At 47.6% G+C, this 23,966-nt stretch overlaps 1 protein-coding gene across 1 annotated transcript; it reads left to right on the top strand.

Annotated features, from left to right (window-relative positions):
• The first annotated feature begins 446 nt into the window (after nucleotides 1–446).
• UFD1 (ubiquitin recognition factor in ER associated degradation 1) lies at nucleotides 447–22,526 on the top strand. The gene is made up of 12 exons (XM_019755896.3): nucleotides 447–577; nucleotides 3,435–3,567; nucleotides 3,924–3,956; nucleotides 6,845–6,966; nucleotides 8,133–8,263; nucleotides 9,807–9,879; nucleotides 14,204–14,272; nucleotides 15,149–15,214; nucleotides 15,504–15,551; nucleotides 16,383–16,471; nucleotides 17,381–17,462; nucleotides 21,549–22,526. The coding sequence occupies exons 1-12, from the start codon at nucleotides 575–577 to the stop codon at nucleotides 21,621–21,623; spliced, it is 924 nt and encodes a 307-aa protein (XP_019611455.1). The 5' UTR covers nucleotides 447–574; the 3' UTR covers nucleotides 21,624–22,526.
• The last annotated feature ends 1,440 nt before the right edge of the window (nucleotides 22,527–23,966 follow it).

The raw sequence follows: 23,966 nt of genomic DNA on the forward strand, positions 1-23,966 counted from the left end.
TTTAGTTTGGGCAGAGAAGCCTACTACCCCCCGACTGGAACCCCAGGAAAAAGAAACCACCTCACCTTAAACTAAACTTATTTATGCATCGAACGAAAGCGTCTGTTTATGATTTCAATAGGCTCTCAGTCTAGTTCGAAGGCAGATGTATGGCTTACTTCCGCCCGAGTCCTCGATGGCTGACGCAAAGGCCGGTAGATCTACATGCATTCTGGGTAGTGTAGTCTGTAAGGAGAATGGGCCCAACTAAATTCATCTAGAGGAGGGTACTGTCAAAACTTAATTTAAAATAATTTTTTAAATTACTCCAGAGTGGACAACAATTTGGAAAAAAGGTACTTTATTGTTTATTTCGGGGAAACTTTAAGCCCTGGCGCCTTTGCCTGGCTTTTTCTCTTTTGCAGCCGAGCCCTGTCCTCGTCACCTCCCCCTGGTCTGGAGTCTGGCACTTCCGGTGAGCCTCCCGGGGCATCCGAGCGGAGGCGGCGGCGGCAGCTGTGAGAAGAGCAAGTCGGCGGGCTCCGGTCGTAACGTTCTTTAGAGGAGGCAGCATCTGGGAGGCTCAGGTGCCATCATGGTGAGCGCGGCCGGACAGGGGCTGGGCACTGAGGCTGGGGTCGGGGTCCGGGATTGGGGTCCAGCGGGGCGGACCTAACGGCTGTGGAGATGCCGAGTCACCCCGGCCCGAGCCCGGCCCATCTGCCCTTCCCGGGCCCGGCGAACAAGACCCAGACCCTTGACTACGAACAGCCTGTACTTTTCTCCCTAGTTGAGGACTTGGTTCGCATTTCCTCTCAGTTGGACTTGAGCTCCTTCCATGTTTGAGTCCACCGAGGGGTCTCGCGAGTATTAGACACATAACAGGTTTCCATAAACACCAAATTAATTGAAAGGTTATTGCAGAATCAGAGGCTTTCTAGGAAGAATGCATGGGGGGACATCCAGTACCTCCTGGTCATGCTTGGGTGGGGATCATGCCTTCCGCTGTTTAAGCGATTCAGTAAAGATAAATCGTAGCTAGTATTTGCTGGCGCTTTTTCTGTTACACAGTTTTTCATTAACACCTACAGCCCCTCATTGCACTTTATCCCATTTAATCCCTACAGTGCCCTTGGAGGCAAGGATGATTCTTATTGTTTTAACCATGAGAAAACTGATTTAAAGAGGTAGATAAGTTTGTGAAAGTTTGAAGCCAAATCTGGCTGCAAAGGTCAGTCTCATTACCACTGTAATCATTGCCTGTGTTACCTGTTTATTTCAGTAAAAACAAGGAATCATTATTAGATTTTATCCTGTGTGTTAGTTTCGAATCATATTCCTGCGCTCAAGTTTATCCACTTAACAGATTTGAATACCTGATACGTGGTAGGCAATATGCTGGGCATTGGGATTATAAAAGTAAAGTAGGAGGTGGGTAAGTAAAGTAAAAGGTGGGGAGCAGTAGGGAGGGGCAGAGAGGTTCAGCGGTGTTTTGAAGGCAGATTGGTGTAGGTGTTAAATACTTTGCACATTTTTCTTTCATGCTGCAAACAGAAGTGGCTTAGATGGGGGGTAGTGAGAGGCACTTAGGGGAGGTGGGACTCCTCTCCTGTCTTTCATCCAGAAACACTTTCATTTGTTATACTTCTGGCCGAGATTTTGTTGAGGAGTTCTGTTGGTTAAAAGAAGAGAGACAAAGGTTTGAAAGCTACTGTACTACAGTAGAATACAGCAAGTGAAGAACCATTTGAGATTTTAAGCAGGAGCATGCTGTATTTGCATTTTAGGAAGAAGGCTGATTTTGCTTGCTAGTTGTGGAATTGCTAGTCAACTACCTTATCAGTAGATGGCTTTCCCTCTATTTAATGTCTATTTGGAATCAAGTCAAGAAATATTTGTCTATTGTGAGATTTTTAAAAAACTTGTGGTGCAAAACACATAATATAAATTTATTATCTTAACCATTTTTAAGTTCACATTATTGTACAATGGGTCTCCAGAACTTTTTCATCTAACAAGATGAAACTCTGTACCCATTAAACAACTCTATTTCCCCATCCCCCCAGCGTCTGGCAACCAACATTCTATCTACTTTTTGTCTCTTGAATTTGACTACTCTAGGGACCTCATATAAGTGGAATCCTATAGTTTTTGTCTTTTTGTGATTGGCTTATTTCATTTAGCATAGTGTTCTCAAGCTTCAAGACGTGTCAGAATTTCCTTTTCAGGGCTAAACAATATTCTTTTGTATGTATACACCACATTTTCTTTATTCATCCATCAGTAGATATTTGGATTGTTTCCACCTCTTGGCTATTGTGAATAGCACTGCTGTGATCTTGAGTGTACAAATATTGAGCCCTGCTTTCAATTCTTTTGGAGTATACCCTATTGTGCGATTTTATGTATGTATTTTTGAAACATCATAATAATTGCAATACTTTGACCCCAGATTGCTGGGTAACATGTTTTCTAAGGCTCATTGTAATCCACAGTTTAAGAGCTAGCATCTTACCTTCTTGATAGCACCATGTCTTGGCTTTATTTATCAATGGGAGTGTGGAGTTCCACCGTGTGGCACAACGTGAGAGCACATTGCAGGGGTACCATCCCTGACCCTGAGCAGAGCAGCAAAGGTTCCTGGAGAAAGGATAGTCATGGAAGCCAGGAAAAGGGGTGCAAACACCAGGTGCCTGCTCTTCCCACTGCCTGGAACGCTATTCCCCGTTTTCTACTTGGCTCCTGATTGTGGCATCCAGGTCTCTGCAGAGAGCCCCTTCCTGACCACCCACTTAAACTAGAATTCCCAGGAGCTCTCTGTCCCTTAAGGTCTTGTCCTCAGAGCGTTTATCACCGTCTCACATGCGTCGTTTGTTTGTTTCTTTTGTCTTGGGAATGGCAGAATATTAACTCTGCCAGGGCTGAGGTTGTACTTGTTTTGTTAGTGAACAGACATCACTGGAGTGGTGCTTCCCTAGTTCTTAGATCAGAGACTGGTCGATAGATGTTTTTTTAATTAAGAGGAGGAAGAGGAAAAGTGTACCAGGCAGAGGAACCAGCCCAGGGTTGGGGGAGGGTGGCATGTGTAGGATATTGTGGGGCCCGTCAGTAACCACTCCCTGAGGTATGTGAGGTCTGGCCTGGATTTCAGGGGTGGGAGGGGGGCACTGAAAAAGGTTAAGAACAGGCTTGACTGCCTAGTTATTTCAGTAAGATTGCACCACCTAAAAATGGAGACTAGAGCAGGCTTGGCAGAAAGAATGGAAACAGATTTGAGATTTCCCGTGATACTGGGAAGTGCTTCAGGCAGACCACTCTGGTCCGTCAGGATTTCGGTGCATCTTTTTCTTTGAGGGTGTTTAGCAGCATTAACTACCCTGACCTGTTTTGGCTTTCGACGAGAAGAAATGTACCTTTATTCTGTTCTAACTCTGGCATCTCTTTCCTCCTTCTAGTTCTCTTTCAACATGTTTGACCACCCAATTCCTCGGGTCTTCCAGAACCGCTTCTCCACGCAGTACCGCTGCTTCTCCGTGTCCATGCTCGCAGGGCCTAATGACAGGTCAGATGTGGAGAAAGGCGGGAAGAGTATGTGCTTGTTTTTATTTTGAATAGTAACCTTTCCTGCCCTCAGCCTGCAGTGCTTATAGTCTTAAACAGTCCTTATTTTACACGTGTAACAGAAGCTACTTAGAGTGAAAATGTTGCTTGCCCCAGATATGCGGGGTTCAAAGTTTGATTAGATTTATGGCTAGTAGCCATTCAGTTCCCCAAAATAAATTACAGCAAAGAAAGTTCTTCATGAAAGATTATTACTGAATTCTGACTTCCGTACAAGTATTGTTTAATACTTTTTAGAGCTAGAACAGAAACTGCATTTTGGTTTTTGTTCTGTCCTTTTAATTTTTATATTCTTAGTATTTCTTAAATATTTTTTTCCACAGTAATTATGCCACCCTCAGCCCTCGATCAACTCAGTAAGTATTTTCTTTCTACATGACTTGAGAACTGAGGTAATGTCAATATGGATGCCGCGTCTGGTCGGGAATTGTCCCTGGAGGATGTCTGCTGGGTTGGGAGAACTGGGGCCACATATGTCCTGCTGAGGTCGTGGCCTGTGGCGGCCAGCTGTCCAGGCTCGGGGCCAGTGAGTATTCAACTCCAGGTCTCTCCTCTGTGAAGGGGATCTCCCCTGAATACCCATCCCATTCCCTCCACTCCCATCTCAGAGCCTGTCAGGACTAAAGGAAGGTTCAAGCACCAGTGCTTGTCACACTGCCGTGGCAGCTGATGCCGTTGGCTGGGTTCACTCGGCTTTCTCCTAGACGACGGTGGTTGGCTCCCAAAAGGACGCTGCACAGCAGGGCTCTCATCTCCTCCCCAGGCTCTTTCCTCAGCTCCAGGCCTGCATTTCCACTCACTCTGCCCCAGTGCATCTGCAGCACATCAAAACCGAGTCTTCTGCCCCAGACAGTGTCCCTTTTATTGGCACCTGCCTCTTACCAGGAGTGAGAAAGGCCCATTGGTCGTGAGAGCGGCCACGCTTTCCCTCTTTCCCCAACCCCTCCTCTCATGAGAGCAACTTAGAGACCTCAGGCCCCGGCCCCACTCCACCTGGACACGGAAAACCCTGAGCACAGACTCAGTCATTGCCCTTTGAGATGCAGTGGTGTTTCTGAGTTCCTCCCATCTGAGGCAGGAGACGTGGAAGCCACCATCAGGAGGGGCCACACTTGGCGTCCAGTACACTTGGGGCAGCACAATGGAGAAGGAATGCCAGCTCTGTTGTCGCTCTGGTGTCGTTCTGGCTTGGGCTTTGCACCTGGCCTGGCCTGGTTCTAGAGTGGACGTGGCCTCTCTGAGCTTCATGACCTCATCTTTAAACGGGGACACACAGCGCTTGCCTATCAGCTATTGTGTGGCAGGAGTACCTCCTCCTAGGTGGTGCCTTGTGGTGTGTTCATAAACAGCCCAAACCCGCGTGACACCAGTGAGAAGGCACGACGTGGCCTTTGGCCAGCAGGGCTTCACTGATGCCAACAGCAACAGTGGCCATACACAGTGGAGGCCTTTAATTTTGGCCTCAGCTCAGCCAGTGGGTGGTTGCAGTCATGGGGTCCACGTCCCTAAGGCAGGTCCCTGTCATCACAGAAGAGGTCAGGGCCCCCAGAGAGCCTGCCTTTCCTTTTGGGCTGACCCAAGAGCTGAGCACCAAGTATGACCCTTGGCACAAGCGTCTGAGAAGAGAGTCAGATTGGGACAGTGGGGTTTAGATGAGTGTTCAAGCCTTTGAAGTAGTGGGACAAACTGTCCAAATGTAATCTTACGGGGAGTCCTAATTTATAAAAAGGGTCGCTGCTCAGTTTGGAGAAGTAAGGGGGTGTGAAGGGCTTGAGAACTCTAAGGTACTTCTTTAAATCACAAAAAAAGTACAGTTTGAAAACCAACAGACTGAGGGACCCAGGTTTCTTCCACCTGAAGAATCCTGGACCCTTGGCTGGAACCTGAGCCAATTCACCGTGACTGACTTCAGTTCTGTTCCACAGCCCTAGAGCTGGGAGGCTCCCTGGGGCCGGAAGCCTGGCTTTTGGGCACTTGGCCACACACTACCAGCATTCAAACCACCCTTTATGATGGGGGAACACCCATGCTCACCACTGCCTCTGTGGTGAAGCTCCGCTTCCGGAGCCTCTCCTCCCCTACCTGTGGCTTCATGCCCAAGATTGTTACCGGATCTGCTTCACCAGAAATTTAGGGAGACCTCAAATGAAGTCTTTCACACCTGTTCCTGAGTGCAACTTGTCTTGCCATGTTTGCTTGAGCCATCAGGATAAAGGGGGCCACAGTGGTTACATCCCAGACCTGGGCCAGCAGCCTGGTTTAAATCCCGGCATTGCCACTTCTGGGCCTTGTGGTCTTGGGCATGTGGCTGAATCCGTGTGCCTTAATTTCCCGTAGATCAAAGGGGTAATGATAGTACGACACTGTTCTGGGACGACTTAGTGGGGGCCTGGTATGAGACAGACACCATCACTGTGTCACTCTGTCCCGGTGTCCAACTCTCCTGGGTTCTGCTTCATGTCACTAGCCCCCCCTTTCTGTGCCCCCTGCACTCCTGGGTGAGCATGCCAGCAGTCTGCCTCTGGCCCTCCATGGGGCCTCAAACTCAGAGGGGACGTACTGTGCTGTGACGCAGCTAAGAGCCCACACTGCAGACTGGTCTCCCCCTGTGTAATATCAGCCCGGCCTCCCCTCCAGACCCTTCCCACACCCTGTCCGCGTGCCCCAGTCTCACCTAATTACCAGCCATTCCTGAACTGTCTGGGCTCCCCTTCTCTCCATGACTTAGCGCAGGCTGCTTCCTCTGCCTGGAGGAAGCCTCCCTGGCCTGTCCATCACGACTCGCGTGGAGGGCATCCTGTAGGAGCCCTGCCTCCTTCCGCCCCACCCTCCCCACTACACCACCGCATCTGGGTGCACTTGTTTTCTTTCTCACCTCTCAAACTGGAAACCTTTGTGGGGATTTTGTGCAGGTTGGCCCTTAAATATTTATGAGTGAACGTGCCACTTTTTAAAATTGGAATTTCAGAAAACCACAAGTGTAAACGGCTGCTGTGTGCTTGAATCACCAAACATTCCTGAGTTCTAGGCCACGTGCTGTGCTCTCGCAGGGAGTGGGGTGGTCCTGTGGGTGGGCTGACACGAGAGGCTCAGCACCACACTGGGCCAGGTTCCTGCCCTCGAGGGCAAGGCGGTGTGGAGCCATGGTGGGTGCTAGCGAGGCTGCTTTCCAGGGGAGCACGTTGGGGGAACAGGCTTTCTCTCCCTTGCAGGAGCCTTGCCTCATAGTCTCTCCTGATTTTAGGCCGACTCAACATTACCTACCCCATGCTGTTCAAACTGACCAACAAGAACTCGGACCGCATGACGCACTGTGGTGTGCTGGAATTTGTCGCTGACGAGGGTATCTGCTACCTCCCACATTGGGTGAGTTGGGTGGCCCTGGTTTCTGGAGAGTCTGGGCCTGCCTTGGGGGAATCCTACCCCCAGATCAGAGTGAAGGAGGGCATTGAGAACAGTGCCGCGCGCTGGGGTTGGCCTTTTCTTTGGTGGTTGCTTATTGGGTAGCCTAGACGCTGCAGTCATGCCATCTACCTGTGACCTCCTGTAGCAGGCTTTTTAAAGATAGTGACAAGGAGGATTTTTCAAATGGTGTAAGTACAGAATTTCGATTTTTATACATTTTCTCCCCATTTTTCATAGTTCCTCCACCAATTGTGTTGCGACGGATGTGTGTTTACACACTGCCTATAACTGAGTCTTTCCAAAGCACTCAACTTCATTGCCACAAAAACAGAGCCTCTCTAGAGCACTAAGGCTTTCCACAGAGACCCCTCTGTGGCCCCTCTATAGAGGAGAGAGAGGAGGTAGTGATACTGGGATACACTGTACCTCAAAGATTCTCTCTCCAACCCACAGGCTGGGAATTTGGGTGGCCCCTTGTCCAGGTTCTCAGACCACTTTAGACCAGAAACTAACTGAATCCTTTTTGCTGAGAAACATCACATCCGCTGCGTTGCCTCTTTAGATAACATGGAATTGCCAGCCCAACTCTCCCTGGGATGTGGAAAGAGTAGGTGGTTGCCTGGGGTTTCCTAGCTGCCGCCACTGAGTTGAGTCTCAGCAGGTGTGCAAGCACTGAGTTGAGTCTCAGCAGGTGTGTAAGCACTGAGTTGAGTCTCAGCAGGTGTGTAAGCACTGAGTTGAGTCTCAGCAGGTGTGTACGCACTGAGTTGAGTCTCAGCAGGTGTGTACGCACTGAGTTGAGTCTCAGCAGGTGTGTACGCACTGAGTTGAGTCTCAGCACGTGTGTAAGCACTGAGTTGAGTCTCAGCAGGTGTGTACGCACTGAGTTGAGTCTCAGCACGTGTGTAAGCACATGCATCCCGTTGGCTGATTGGCAGGCTCCCTCCCACCCAGGGCTCCTGGGCTGCTTCAGGGAGAGTCAGCCTGGAACAGGTGTGGGCCTTTCAGGCCAGGGTCCCCAGGAAGAGGCCATCTGAATGTCAGACTTTGGCCTGCTGGTGTGTAGTCCGTGGCGGTCTTGCTGGCCGCTTGATTTCCAAGAGCCTCATGTAGCTTTCTTCCTTTAGATGATGCAGAATTTGCTGTTGGAAGAAGGAGGCCTAGTGCAAGTAGAGAGTGTCAACCTGCAGGTGGCCACATACTCCAAATTTCAGCCTCAGAGCCCTGACTTCCTGGACATTACCAACCCCAAAGCAGTGTATCCTTTTGAAATAAGAAGGGTTCTTCTGGACAAAAGCGGAGTATGCTCGCAGGTAAACAGCAAGCGCTTTGTTTAATGTGTGTCTGCTTTGGGAGCACAAATTTATTGTGATTTGAGGATAATGACGTTTAGCCAGCACATGTGCCATGGCACCTGGACAAGTGTGCTGGGCACTCCATGGACGTCTTCTGGACACTTCCTTGGGGGCAGAGTGGAGCCCTTCAGGTGGACTGACACCCAGCACAAAGCCCAGTGTGTGCTGGTGGAAGGGGGCCAGCTGGTTTGTCTCTCAGACTCCAACCCCTTGTGGGCCACTGGTGCCGCTCAACCTCTCCTTTTACCCAGGTTTAAGGGCTTTTCACTCCAAACCGATGGGGAGCATTGAATTAGTATATTTTCTTTCTCTCAGCAAGAGGAATGCGAAGGTTTTAGGTTCTGGTGATTTTTTTTCGTATGTTTACCTCTGAACGTAAGCCAGACATGCTTATAATTTAACACGTTGCGTACGGATCACGAGAATCTTCACGAGGGATTTAAACCCCGCCGTACGCAACATGTTAAGGAGTGACTAGTGTGGGTGAGGGGTGTGCTGTGTGTGCTCTAGCTTGGAGGCCCCAGTTTGCTTTGTTGAGATCATGGTATGGAGTGGGTCACTCTATCACCTATTTATTTTTTAAAATGCATGCTTGAAAAAAGCAGAGATGAGTAGACAGTAAAAGAAACGGCGCCTCCACCCCTCCTACATTCTCTGGGTGTGAGCTTAGGAGCAAGCTGCTGCGGCCATGTTCTGGACTCGGAGGGCCATGCTGAGCCCTGCACTGACTGTCTGTGGACCAGCATGTTGAGTCCCCTGCGGCCAGGTCCTGGACACGTGGGGGTGTTGGGCTGTCTGCTCGTGGCAGTCAGTGGTGGGGCTTCCCATGCTTCAGGCAGGACAACGTCCTGTGGCAAAGTCTGGTTACCTTGGCCTTCAGAGCTCTGCTTGGAGGTGTTCGTCTAGCTGTCAGTGCCTAGGAGAGGGGCCTGCCTTTGTTACTATAGTTCCTTGTGATTTTTCTCTGGATTTTTACATGCAGACTTACTGTATCTATTGGCAGAGTTAACTTGTTAGTATACAGAGAAAGGGAATTACTTTCATCAGCTGAGAGTCAACCTGATACTCCCTGGTCTGGATGATAGTCGTAGCATAGAGCAGAGAATGGGGGGGGGGGGGCACACAGAGCAGCAATGTGGGAGCCATTTCCACCCTCAGAGGCTGAGTGGATTGAGTCTGACAGCTCAGCGGTCCCCAGGAGGAGTTGAGGGCAGGGCACCCCTGTAGCGTGGAGTTTCACATCAGAAGTGAAGATAGCATCCCACATAAGGCCCTTTCCACAAAGCTGCTGTCATTCTGCAAGGTTGTGTGACCAAGAAAAGTGAACCTAGACAGCCTGGCTCTTTCTCCCTCAGATTCTGAGGTCCTCTCTGGGATGTGCCATGTCACAGTGGTGGATTCTGGAGCCATGGTTTGTGTTTGTGCCTTGACAATATGTGTCTGCAGATTAGAAAACGCATTAAGAAACTTTGCCTGTCTGACCACCGGGGATGTGATTGCCATCAACTACAACGAGAAGGTGAGTGTCTCGGCCACAGGGCCAGCAGGACGTGGAGCCCAACTCTGTGTAGATCACACCTAACGAGGACCTGCAGTGCCATTCTGGTGTTTGAATGGGAGTTCTTTTTGAACACTGGATACGTGGCTTTTATCAACTGATTGCTGCCTACTGTTGCTTTTTAGAGCCCTCTACTAATTATTCAGCAACTGTTTTGATGGTTGATTGTATTTATAGGTGAATCAGCTTAGCATTGTTGTACTTACTAATCACATGACTATGTAACACAGTGGTGAGCCTGCTGATTGTGCCTCAGTTAGAAAGGTCTGCGTTTCCCCTATAATCTGAGCTAAGCCCTTTGCTGGGCTGTGGGGACACAGAAATGAGCCAGTCTGGGTGCTCGTCCTTGCGATTCCCTCCCTTGGAAGCAGACAGGCCTTTCTAGAGCGGGCCCTGTGGTGTGCTCCAGGTGCTGTGGGGCTTCTGGAAGCAGAGCCTGGCTCCACCTGGTGATAGTGCTACCTGAGGTCACTTCTCTTCATGGAGCCCACATCCTCTTCCTCCTGTTGCCTTTGGCTTTGGTTTTCCCGTAGCTCTGCTGGGCTCGTCCGTCTTGACAAGTCTCTCGGTCTGAACATCACTTATGTTCATTCATGATTCCATGCTTCTTAGCTGTCTGGATGTAGAGAATGTAACTGTACAGTGAAATACCATAGCTCGTCCTCCATTTCTCATTCATTTCATGTGTAGTAACAGATGAGTTCCCACAAAATTCAAGACAGCGTCCATTTCCTCATTATCCGTGGCAACACATCTGAGGGGAAATGTAGAATTGAAAATAGTTGCCAATCCTGTTGCTAGGCCATCCTAACACAGGCATGGAGCACAGTGATGTGGGTGCCCCGTGTCCCCTGTGACGGTGACCATGATTTCCCATCACACGGTTGACCGCCTAGTGCTCAGGAGTGACCAAAGCCCTGGCTTGGCTTTCCCTGAGGCCAGCTCTTCGCTCCTTCACACACTCTCCCGTCCCCTCAGGGACTGGGGCCCTCATAGCCATGAACCAGAAGTCTGTGGTTCAGCCAGTCCCTCCCTCCAGGATCAGGGGGACAGTTACTCTCCTTCAGTGTCAGTGTAGGGATCCAGCATGTCCTCCAGTAACTGCTTTCTCTCTGAGTCATCTGATACTGAGAGTCCTTACTTTTCCAGTTTTGGGATTTTGAATCACACTTTTCTATAAAATGAAGAAATCATCTTGTTGACCTTAGCCTTGTGGGGAACATTTTAGGTATTGTCTACCTTAACTGAATACTTCAAGCTTTCATAATTAATTATAGGTGGCCTGACTATTATTGTTCTTAATATTGAGATAGTAATGCTAAATGTAACTCAAATTGATGATATCTTTGCACTGAAAGGGAACGAGTTACGTAGAGCACACATAGAATTGAAACACATGTTTAGACTCCTATTTTTGTACGTATGGGAGACCGAGTACTCTAAAGAGCCCTTCTGATAAAGCCAATTAAATCAGGATAAGGATAAAACCTAGGTTATTAATGCATTGGTGGGCTTGCAAGAGATATAGGAAGTTTTTCAAGAGTCTTTCAGCAGGGTTTTCTTGAGGGCAAATGGCCATATGGGTGCTACAGTAGGAGATCTGAATTGGAGACTTTCAGATTAAACTGGAACTCTTATTAAAGAGGCCAAAATAGACTCAGAGGTGGGTGTTTTCCTCATCCCAGGAGAAAGAACCCAAATTCTGTCTGGGGAAAGCTCCCCCAGTTTAGTTTAGCCCTTGGGATTGCTATACCGTGTTTCCCCGAAAATAAGACCTAACCAGAAAATAAGCCCTAGCATGATTTTTCAGGATGACATCCCCTGAGCATAAGCCCTAACGTATCTTTTGGAGCAAAAATTAATATAAGACCCGGTCTTATTTTCTGGGAAACAAGGTAGATTGAAAAGCAAACAGAAACTCGTAATACAACCACCACACATACAAAGCAGAGATAACAAAAGCTGATTTAGACCCTTAAGAAAATCGATATTGGGATTTTCAGGTGCAAATATAAAATAGTTATGTATAAAATGTTCAAAGAAGTTAAAAAATGGAATAATAAAATTTAGCAAGCAACAAAAGACTTATAAAAACAGGAAGATTTGAAAAACTGTCAAAGAGTTAAACAACAGCTGATAAAGAATTAATGAAACAAAAATTAAATCTGGAGAAATGACTTAGAAACCTTCACTGAGAGGCAAGGTGATGGAATGTATGAAAGACGGAGGTATTGGGGAGACTAAGAAAGTCAAACATGCCCTGTGAAAATCCCAGCAGGAGAGATGGGAGGAGTGGCGATATTGTGAAGAGATAATAAGTGAAATTGTTTTTAAATGGCCCTCAACCCATAGTTACAGAAAGTATAATGTATACCAAACAGTCTGAGTTAAAGGATAGAGAGAAGTAGCAGAGAGAAAATACAGTGCTTCTAGAAGAACAGCAAACAGAGGGTCTTTGAATAGCAACCATGATAGCCCAAAATAGCAGAATATCTTTAGAGGCTGAGAGGAATTAACTGTCATCAAACCTTCTTTAAAGAATGAGGGCGGGGCGGCCAGCTGACTCGGTTAGAGAGCAAGCTCTGAACAACAGGGTTGCAGGTTTGATTCCCACATGGGTCAGTGAGCTGTGCCCTCCACAACTAGATTGAAGACAACCAGCTGCCAGAGGGGCTGCTGGATGTCTCAGTTGATTAGAGTGTTAGCTCTCAACAACAAGGTTGCGGGTTCAATTCCCGCATGGGGTGGTGGGCTGCACCCCCTGCAACTAAGATTGAAAACGGCAACTGGACTTGGAGCTGAACTGCGCCCTCCACAACTAGATTGAAGGACGACTTGGAGCTGATGGGCCCTGGAGAAACACACTGGTCCCCAATACTCCCCAATAAAATTAAAAGAATGAGGGCAAAATAAAAATATTTTTAGATAAAATCTGAGAGTTTATTTACTAGTGAAATTTCAAAAGCATATACTTTAGGAATGAGCATTATCCTAGAAGGAAAGACCAGGTGCCACAAGGAACAATGAACAAGTAAACAGCCATATATGAAGTAAATTATGGTAAATATTTCCATATAAAGCAGTAATATTTAATATGTGACGTTTTGGGGAAAAAAGTCTAGAGGCTTAATTTAGAATTAAAGTGTTCTCTATTTATAATTCAATAAAGTTAAATCAATAAAAATAACCGAAAATTGCATACATATTGAATATTTCAAAACAGTTTAAAATTACTGTTTTAGATACAGCATGACAATATATAAAACTGAAAAATGTCACAAAGTATTTATCCTGACTACACAAAACATATTTTTATATTTTGATTGTACTGTCTTCCAATGTTTTTCTCTTCTAGTTCTGGTTGCAACACAGTTGGTTTTATGACCCACTAATTAGTTGTGACCTGCAGTTTGAAAACACTGTAGAGAAACGTGGACACGTGCCCCCAGGGACATGTACCTGAATGTTCATCGCAGCATTGTTAGTGAAAGCACAACTATTAAGACAGCCCTGATGTTGCACGGAGAAACTGTGGCATATCCACACAGTGACATACAGATTTCTTTTTTTTAATCTATTAAATAATGGGGCACATTGAGCCTTCTCACCTTTCTTTGGTGACCTTCCTTCTAATACGTAAGTTTTTTAAATGGTGGGACTCTCTATTATTAAAACAAGACATGCTCTAGGTAAAAATAAAGAACCTACAGTGAAAAAAGTAGATTCAGCCACTTACGGTTCCTATCCTCTGGGCGTTTTTACATACATGAGATCAACCTAGACACACAGCAACATTAATGATTTTTAACCTTTCTTATTGGCTGTACTGTATTCCACTGGTGACTATATGAATATGAATATCATTCATTTAACCAAACTATTGGTAAGCATTTGGGGTATATACTATTAGCAATGTTGGAGTGAGCGTTCTTAGAATTTTCTCTATGGGCATTTAGCTAATAGTTTACTTAGAATAAATTCCTAGAAGTGTACTTTCTGGGGTAAAGGCTATGAGTGCCTTTTACAATTTGATCCATAACTGCCTTGTCTGATCGGAATCACTTTTGAAGAACAGCCTCTGTTGATTTTGGGGGCAGGCATCCAGGCGGTTCCCCCCCCCCCCCCCCCCCCCCCCCCGTCGCCGCATTGTCACAGCAAGAGGTGCAGCTGTGGAGGGTGTCATGGAGGTGATGTGTCTGCGGGAGCAGGGTAGGGAGCCATGGTAACGTGAACAGTTACAGCTACCAGTGCTGCCACGAAACCAACCCTCTTGTTCTTCCCACAGATCTATGAGCTGCGGGTGATGGAGACCAAGCCTGACAAGGCTGTGTCCATCATTGAGTGTGACATGAACGTGAGTGGTTTTGCTGCTTACAGTGCGTTCGGGCCTGGGGGAGATGGGCATTCAGTGGCCCCTGTAGGCCATTGTCCCAGGAGGATGTCACTGTCACACAGCCCCTGGGACTTTTTGGGAGAGAGAAGGAAAATGCTGCCAGAACGTAATGAGGAGCTGACCTTGGGATCAGGGCCAGTGGGGGTGGCAGAGTTGCCGCCAGTTCTGAGATGGCTGAATCCATCGGCACCTCAGGCCTGCCAAGGAGTGAAACTTCTTAAAAACCAAGGAAGCTCAATTAAAAAACAAACAAAAAACCCACTAAGGAAGTCTGCTCAGCTCCTGAGTAGGAAGGAACTATTAAGATACACAACAGCCTGGTGGCTTTCCAGAGAGACGCTGAGCCAAAGGGCCAATCCCAAAAGGTTATACACTGTCAGGTTCTGTTTTTATAACATTCTTAAAATGACAAAACTTTAGAAAGCGAGGACAGAATAGTGTTTGCCAGGGGCTACGGGTGGGGAAGAGGCCCCGGAAGAGAGGTGGGTGTGGATGGGGAAGGATGACATGGGGATCCTGTGCTTGTGGGACTGCTCAGCATCCTGACTGTGGGCGTGGATGCACAGACCTACACCGGTGAGGAAATTGTGTGAACTTACAAGCGAGCGTGTGGTTCATGTAAAACAGGGATACTGACTAGTACAGATGTCGATTTCCTGGTGGTGATACTGTACTAGAATTTTGTAAATGTCACCATGAGGAAAGTACAGGGCATCTTTCTGTGTTATTTCTTACAACTGCATGAGAATCTACAGTTGTTTCACTTAAAAACAGAAGAGTTATGGAACCTAGGTGCCGCCATGTCTCACAATTTGACCTTTTGTCTTGGGAACTCAGGTGGACTTTGATGCCCCGCTGGGCTACAAGGAACCCGAGAGACAAGTCCAGCATGAGGAGTCAACTGTAAGTAGTTTCTCCAGCATCCCTCCCCTCCCTGTGTGCGCTTTGCCCTCTTTGTTAATGGTCTCTGGGAGTGTGTCCTACGTCTGTCCTGACAGCTGCCCCGCCCCGTGTTTGGCCTCTGCTGGTGCAGACGCGGCCACGTTCTCTGCTGCTCTTCCAGTCTTACTTCGGGAGACGGTGTGTCCAGCTGTTTGGATACAGAGACAGCGATAGAAATAAGGCGCCCAAGGGAAAAGTTGGGGTGTCTCTGGTGAGAAGCTCATCTCCTGTTTTTCTGTCTCCCTGTCAGGAAGGCGAAGCTGACCATAGTGGCTATGCTGGAGAGCTGGGCTTTCGTGTGAGTACCAGGCCACACATTTTACTTCCTGTTTTCCTGCCGTGCCATCTGCTCCTGCCAGCCACTCTCTATAACACTCCATGGACCTCAGCAGGCATCGGGCCTCTGGGTGTCTGTGCACACACATATCTGCCACTTTGTCGGTTACATGGCACTTTATATCCATTTTGTCCTGGAATCCTAACAACTCTTTAAGGCGGCCACAACTTTTTTTTGCTTTTTAAAATTCTAACCTACCAAAAAGTTAAAATGGTACAATGGACACACAGATACTCTTCACTTGAATTCACCAAATGTGACGATGTTTGCTTTATCTCTAAGACGATGTCCTCTTTTTCTTTCCCTGTTCTGTTTGAAAATAAATTCCAATGTGACCCTTCAGCATTGCCGCCAGCAAGGCTCCCTGGGAAAAACGTGGAGATGGCTAGTATGAGGGCACTGGGGCACCGGGAGACAGCAGAGAGGCAGGACTGGAAAGCTGAGCTGTGGGGCAGTTGTAACAGAGGCCTTAGCCCATCCACAGGGCCCCAAACTGGGTGGCCCTGCAGAAGCCTGAGCCAGACCTTTCAACCTGTCATTGGTTACTGGCTGCCCCTGGGGGTGGCTACCATTGGGCCAGGAGGCTCCCTTCAACTCACAGAAGTCCTGAGGGGCTGGGCGGAGAGTTGTCGGCTGCCCATACTTCACTGGGGAGTGAGGGCTTCATTCCTGAGGGGGATTTGGTGGTGCCCACCAGCACATATCCCTGCAGTGGTGTCCGCAAAGGGCTTGCATATGCTCACTCCGCACTTGGGGCTCAGTGCACGCGCACTCTCCTGTTTGCCTACCTAGGCCTTTTCCGGCTCTGGGAATAGACTAGATGGGAAGAAGAAAGGTGTGGAGCCGAGCCCTTCCCCAATCAAGCCTGGAGACATTAAAAGGTGGGTCTGCCCTGGCTCTATTCCAGCCTGATGCTTTCTCCTTGTCCAGGGAAGGTCTGCTCTAGACCTCTGGGGTGGCAGCCTCACTCTACTCTCGCTGTGGAAATAAAGCCTGGGTCAAGGAGGTTGGTGGGGTGGACGAATGCCCCCACTCCCTGCTCTCCTTGGGGAACTGGAGCATGATGTGGAGTTTGGTGCTTCCCAGCGGAAGTGTAGCAGTGTCTTCTCCGCATCCGGGACCACTGCAGTCCAGCCTCCTGCCCCCACGTGGCACCTGATCAGATCTCTGTCCTACTCAAAACCTTTCTCGTTCCTATCTAGTAACCTGTGTATTTTCCTGTTTTGTGACTTAATTAAGTAACAATATCTCAGCTTCCCTCAGACAGGAGGCCCAAGCTGCCTCACTGAGATGTGTTTCTATCGTTTGGTTCAGGGATACAGAGCAGATTCCTTGCTCTGGTGGCTGTCGTGGCAGCGATGAGCTACGTCGCCCGGCTACTAACTCTAACTCTGTGTTAGAGCAGAAGGAGAATGCTGGATGTGGGGTTTTTACCAAACCACTCTGAAGGAGTGAAATGAGTTTAATACACGTGTAGTGCTTCCAGGGTAATCCGTGAGGCTGCAGGGCAGATGGAGAGGGCCTCCCAAGCCTCTAGATGAGCCCTCACCGCAGAACAGGCTTCAGGTCTGCAGGCCCCTTCCCCAGTTGCCTTCTGGTTCCCTGCTGGAGGGATGCTGGGGAGCACCAAAGGGCTGGCCCAAGGCCCGTGGTGGGTACAGCCACATACCCCAGAATAAGAGTCGCCAAGAAGACTGTCATCTCTGGCTTGCCTTCCTCTTGACTGTAAAAGTGAATTTTAGTCCTTTTCTCCTAGAATTAATATTTCTCCTCTTCTGTGTTCTTTGCAGAGGAATTCCCAATTATGAATTTAAACTTGGTAAGATTACGTTCATCAGAAATTCACGTCCACAGGTCAAAAAAGTTGAAGAGGTGAGTATATTTCATGGGTAATGAGAAGTTTTATTTTCTAGTGATAATGGTGGAATTCTTGCCATTCTGAATCAGGGTGCTCCTGTCACATTTTGCTCCCTTCTTGGTGCTCTCCTCCCCCTGGTGGCCTGATTGTCCTGTTGCGGCTGCGTGGGAGGTGTGCAGGCCGCAGCGCTGGCTTCACCTGGGGGTGGAGATCGCACAGCACCGGCTCACAGCCCTTGCTAGGTGTCCGGCCCCCTGCTGAGTGCTTCATATTTAGTTATTTAATCCCCAGGACAGTCCCATTTGATGGCTGCTGTGAGCGTGAAGGGGCATGGAGGTCAGGGTGCCCGGGGCCCAGGGCTAGATCTCCTGACAGCTGCATGGCCGCCTCAGTGCCACCACACTCCAAAAACGGCCTCCACTGAGACCTGAGGAGAGCGGCCTCCCTCGGCCCTTCCCATGTGACAGGAAGGGAAGGGTGCAGGTGGGGGCAGGAGGTATTGGCAGAGAGGAGGTTCTGCCTCCTGGGCACGTCTTCCAGGTGCTGGAAAGTGGCTCAGAAAACTCATCACGCCCACTGCACATTGCTCACCCCACCAGCAGCCGTGGCTGTGTGTGCTGTGTGTTTCTAGAACACCCAGCACTTCAGACCCTCCACTTTCCTGGTTCCTTTTTGCACACGCTCAGTCTCTTGGGGCCTAGGGATAGCAGAGAACAGATGTGCTGTGAACATGTGTAGGGTGGGCTGCCAGATGGCTCCCGTCACTGGCCAGTTTCTGGCTACAGAAACTCACAGACCCCTTCTGACCACCTAACTCCTTCCCTGTAGCCTTTGGGTGGTTGGGAATAGAGACCACTATGCTGTCTGCACACCCTGACCACACTCACAGCGCCTCCTAGCCTTAATGTTCTCGACACAGTGTTGGGGACCTTCCAGGGTTTAAGGTGCAAATGCGGTCCCCGGTCAGACCTCACCCTCTGAGTCTTCCTTGAAGCCCTTTCCAGGCCTTTGCCAGTGCCAGGCCGGTCTTGCTGACTCAGGCCTAGAGGCCTCAGCACGGGTGTCCTCCAGGCTGACTCATGACCCAACTGTTGGAGATACAGGAAAGGGAAGGTGAGGCTGACAGACACAGCTGGAGCTGTTTTATCCATAAATATTCAAGAAGAAATGTATGACTGAAGTTGGGATTGAAGGCACATACTTGGCTCTACTTCATCCTGAAACCCCACCAAAGCTGTGGTACAAGATAATAAAGACAGTGAAGAGGAGAGGTGGCAACTACAACAAAACTTTGGAAACCCTCAAGCAGAAGGACAAGTAGTAACTGACCTAATAGATCAGGGAAAACTCCATCCTGAGTTTGCTGCTGGGAAGCCCAGAGGCAGCTTGTTTTAGGTAATAGAGCTCTCAAGGGGCACCTCTTGAGATGGAGGGTTAAGGAGAGTATGTGTTACAAAGGAGTTAGAACTGCAACACCACCTTCCCCTTCCCCTGCTGGGGCTATGCCTCCCCCACACCAGGAAAAGGCCTCAGGGAAGGTCCTTAGATTGGGGTCATCAGCACAATGGATAGCAGGACAAAACTAAAAGAGGGAACAAGTGACAATTGGCATCCTGAATGTTGCCACACTTGGTGTCCTTCCCCTGCTTTGGCTCCCAGACACTGGCCGCTGGGTTTGCCCATTGCAGTCGGAGGAGCTTTGTCTGTACAGTCTCACGAGCTCCAGGGAAGGTCCCAGCTAGCTCACCCCAGAGTGAAGACTGCCATCAGAAAGTTTCCAATGCTGACATCCAAATCAGAGTCCTGAAAAGAGATTAGAGAAACCAAGGAGGCAGACACCATCAGGAAAATGATTGCTCCAAACTCCTGTGCACAAATTTGCAGGTTAGAAGGCCTACTGAGTGTCCAGCACGGGGAATGAAAATAGCCCCACACTGAGACAAAGAAAAGATCCTAAAGTTTCTAGAAGGAAGGAGGAGGTTCTACTACGGATCAAGAATGGAATCATCTTAGCAGGACACAAGCAACTAGGAGATAATGCAGCCATGTCTTCAAAATTCAGAGAAGAAACTTTGAAAAATTATATACCCAACTTTTACAGGCTGAATTGTATCTCCCTCTCCCAATTCCTGTGTTGAAGCCCTAACTCCTAATACCTCAGAATGTGACTTTTTTTGGAAATTAGGCTTTTACAGAGGTGACTAAGTGAAAGTGAGGCCATCAGAGTGGCCCCTGATCCAATCTGACTGGTGCCTTTATAGAAGAGGAAATTTAGGTACATAGAGGACAGACCATGTGAGGACACAGTAAGAAGGTGGCCATCTGCAAGCCAAGGAGAGAGGCCTCAGGAGAAACCACACCTGTCGACACCTTGATCTAGGACATATAGCCTCCAGAACAGAGATAAAATACATCTTGTTAAAGCCCGCTAGTCTGTGGTACTTTGTGATGGCAGCCCAAGCAGCCTAACACCAACCACCCTGTCAGTGAAACGAGAGAGTAGAAACAAGGTTCTTTTGGATATGTGGGATCTCACAAAAACATAGTCCTCGTGCACCTTTTTTTTTTCTTTTCGTTTTTTCCAATTTATTAGGGTGACAATTGTTAGTAAAATTACATAGATTTCAGGTGTACAATTCTGTATTACATCATCTATAAATCCCATTGTGTGTTCACCACCCAGAGTCAGTTCTCCTTCCATCACCATATATTTGATCCCCCTTACCCTCATCTCCCACCCCCACCCCCAATGCACCTTTTCTTAGGAAGCTGCTGGAGGATATATCCCACTAAAATTAAAGAATATGGTAGAAATAAGAAAGCCTTAGATCTGGGAAACAGGAGTCCCCAGAGCCATGTGCAACACAGAGAGAATGGCCAGTCCAGGAATGGCAGCCTGAAGCCTCCAAGACTCACACCTTCCTCAAGCTGACAAAATTGGCGAGATGCCGGCCATGATGAAACTTATGGACAGCAGGAAAAACAGAAGGCTCTACAGGAAAGGACAACTGGATGGCTCAGCTGTGACTGGCATTTACATGGTCACCACCACGTAAACCCTGTACAGGCCCCACCAGAGGTACCAGCTGCATTAGGTCAGGGGGCTACTGTATTTCCCCAAAGATAAGACCTAGCCAGACAATCAGCTCTAATGCATCTTTTGGAGCAAAAATTAATACAAGACCAGGTATTATATCATATATTACATTACATTAATCATACCCGGTCTTATAATAAAATAAGACTGGGTCTTATATTAATTTTTGCTCCAAAAGACTCATTAGATTGTCCGGCTAGGTCTTATTTTCGGGGAAACATGGTAGGTACCCGAGTGTGTGGCGTGGCGGGGAACTCAGAATCGTCTTCTGTAGATAACACCTTCAACTGATTAGCATTACAAGCACATGAAAGATACCTGCTGTTTTTGAGAGTTACAAAAAACAAGCTGTCTTTTCTGCTGGTAGCAGTATAGCTTGGTTGAACGTTTCTGAGAGCTAGTGAGTCACCATATGTTAAAAGACTCAAAAATATATGCATCCTTTTACTGAGGAATTCAACTTCTAGGAAAAATCAAGCTGTGTGTAAACACATTAAGTTGCTTACCACAGCAATTTAAAATACTGCAAACCTGGAAGTAATATCCCATGGTAGAAGACTGTCTCTCCCATGTGATGGAATTCTCTGTAGCCTTTAGAATGTACTAGATAGATAAGAAATTCATTGACTTGAGATGGAGAAATTATGTACGAAAATAGTTTATGTAACCTTATACAGAAAAGTGACTGGAAGTCTTATTTTTGGGGTGGTGGAGTTATAGGTGATTTTTCTTTTGGGGGTATATTTTATATTTTTCACATTGAAAATGTGATGCTTCTGCAAAAGGCTATATCTTCAACCTGAGAATAAAGGCTGTAGTAGATGCATAGTTGTGATTATGTCTTCAATTCAATTGATTATGATTTGTATCTGTATTTCAAAGACATTTCTTATGAATAACGTGGAAGTAAGGAAAATGGTGGATGGTAATGAATCAACAGAATAAAGCTCTTATAGTAAACCTCCAAGAAGTTTCTGAAATAGTATTTTATCTTCACACCTAGGATGAAGCTGGAGGCAGATTCGTCGCTTTCTCTGGAGAAGGACAGTCATTGCGTAAAAAGGGAAGAAAGCCATAAGTTGGGACGGTTGGCTGATTGGAAAATAAAATGATCAATTGCAACGTAATGACTTTGAGTTACTGGCTTGGACGGGATGAGACTTTTGCAGAGGATGCTCTGTCACTTTGTTTGTTTAGAGTTTCCTAAGAATTGCCAAGTTTGACCTGGAAGTGGAGCAGCAGGACTTCATGGTTGTGTACTTGATTTGGGGAGAGAGAAAGCTATCACTTTTGAGGTCCCGTAGGCTGCCTTCTTGCCACTTCTCGCTTTCATCCCTTGGGGCACGCACTCCCACTGCCTCAGCGGAAGCAGATTTCCCCAGTTCCTGATAAAAACCAATGGAAGGGATTGAATTGCTCTAACTTGTATTCTTTCTCTTTTTTCAATTATCCCTTCTTTTTGCGAGTCTATAGCTTAGACATTGCCTTTGGCCTAGAAAAAGTGGTTTAAATAGATATGTGCTCTATAAATAGTGGTTATTACATTACTCTGGCTGCAACTAGTTGAGGACGAGTGTTTCTATTTTTATTTTACATACTGATTTTTTCCCAAAAGAACCATTCCTCAGAAGGAAACCCTGATCTGAAAGCATTTCTACTTTTATTTTGATTTTATTTGGAAATAACTGGCTCCTTAATCAATCTGGTCTATGGTTAAATAACTTCATGGTGAAGTACAAATGTGAACATTAAATAAAAGCTAAAGATATGTTCTTCTTTATCGTTCCCTACCCCCCACTCCCCATTTCATGTATTAAGTTATCCAAGGTTCTGCTGGCCTGTTTTTTAATTAGTCTCAGATGTTCACTTTCTACAGAGTGAGATCTTTTGACATGTTAATCCAATTCTTTTAATCTCTTGTTCCTTTAAAATAATTCTAAATCAAGAATTTCAAATAAAAACAGGGAATGACTAAAACCTGGATTGCTTCTAAATGTTTGATTAAATGCCAACATGGATTGATGGTTGGGCCAGGAGTTGCGGGAAGGCCTGCTTGCAGGTGCCCCTCATTCCATCCTGCTGTTAGAAAAGAGCTCTGGGAGGCTTCTCCTAGAGAATGTGGGGAGAAACAAGGCTCTCTGTCCCCTGGGGTGGGGATGGTCAGGCCCAACAGGGTCTCCTCTTATACTAAGTCTGTTATGCAGGGTGGCATGTGGGGTCTCTGGTCCCACTCCCCACATAAGAACTCAGAATATGGTGAGGCCAAAAAGGAACTGTCATGCAGGGGATACCGCCGACTACGCCATGTGTCTTGCGGGGTGCCAGGCGGGGTCTCTGGTCCCGCTCCCCACATAAGAACGCAGGACATGGTGAGGCCAAAAAGGAACACCAATGGAGCCATAGATAGGGGAGTCATACCACTATCGTCTCGCTGGTGGCTAGGTTGGAGACAGAAAGCAGGAGCCACACTATCTGCAACCTGCTGTCCACTTCTCTGCAATCTACAACCCGTACTCAGCCGTGCTAACTGCAATCTTCACTTGCTAGCTCAGCCACCATCTTCTTGCTAGCCCCCATTTGCTGCTAGCTTAGCCACAGCAGTTACATTAGTGGCCAATGGCTCACTGGTTACAGCTGATGGCCAACTAGCCACAGCTGATTGCCATCCAATCACTGTTGATGGCCACTTACTATCCGAATGAGCACGTTTCCACTTGAGGGCGAGAGCCTGGAAACTGCACTCCTGGCTCTGTCCCCACAAGGTCTCCTGGTTGTAGGCAGATGGGTCCTTCTCGGGAAGGGGAAGGGCTCCTCCCAACACTCAGAAGAGAAGAGGATGGACTCTAAGGAATCATCCCCAGGGTCCACCCGTGTCCTCAAAGAATGAGCATTGAAGATTGTCATGATGACCAGGGCTGGACCCTGTGACTCAGACCGACACCACTGGTGATGGATATGGTTTCAAAAGGCATGAAGCACTGCTGTAATCTACCTGACCCTCTACTTAATGGGGTCTCAGTTTCACTAATAGAGATAGGAGCCCTCTTTGGGTAGGCAGCCTCCATTGGCAAGATCACATTGGCTGACACTCATTTTATGCAAAATAAAGAATGTTACAGTAGGAAGCTGGCCCTGGGTTTTTGTCTTCCCTCAGCAACATCTACTGTATGTACAATGAAATCACTCCCAGTCCTTTGCTGAAGGCACTTTCCCCTGCCTAGGCCAGGGGTGTACTGTGTTGGTGGGTCTTCTGGTGACACAGTGGGGTCACCTGAAGCAAAAGTACTGGTCATTACTGCTGTAGCCTGGCCTGCAGCCTTACTGTCACAGGATGTCTTCTCCAGGCTTGGTCTGTGAACCAACTTGGCAGGACCGGACCGCTGATAAAATTGCTGCCTTCTGGCTCACCTGCAGAGAGTCT

This window comes from Rhinolophus sinicus, chromosome 9 (assembly GCF_057876585.1).
Source record: "Rhinolophus sinicus isolate RSI-liver-muscle chromosome 9, RSI-T2T, whole genome shotgun sequence".
Lineage (NCBI taxonomy): Eukaryota > Metazoa > Chordata > Mammalia > Chiroptera > Rhinolophidae > Rhinolophus > Rhinolophus sinicus.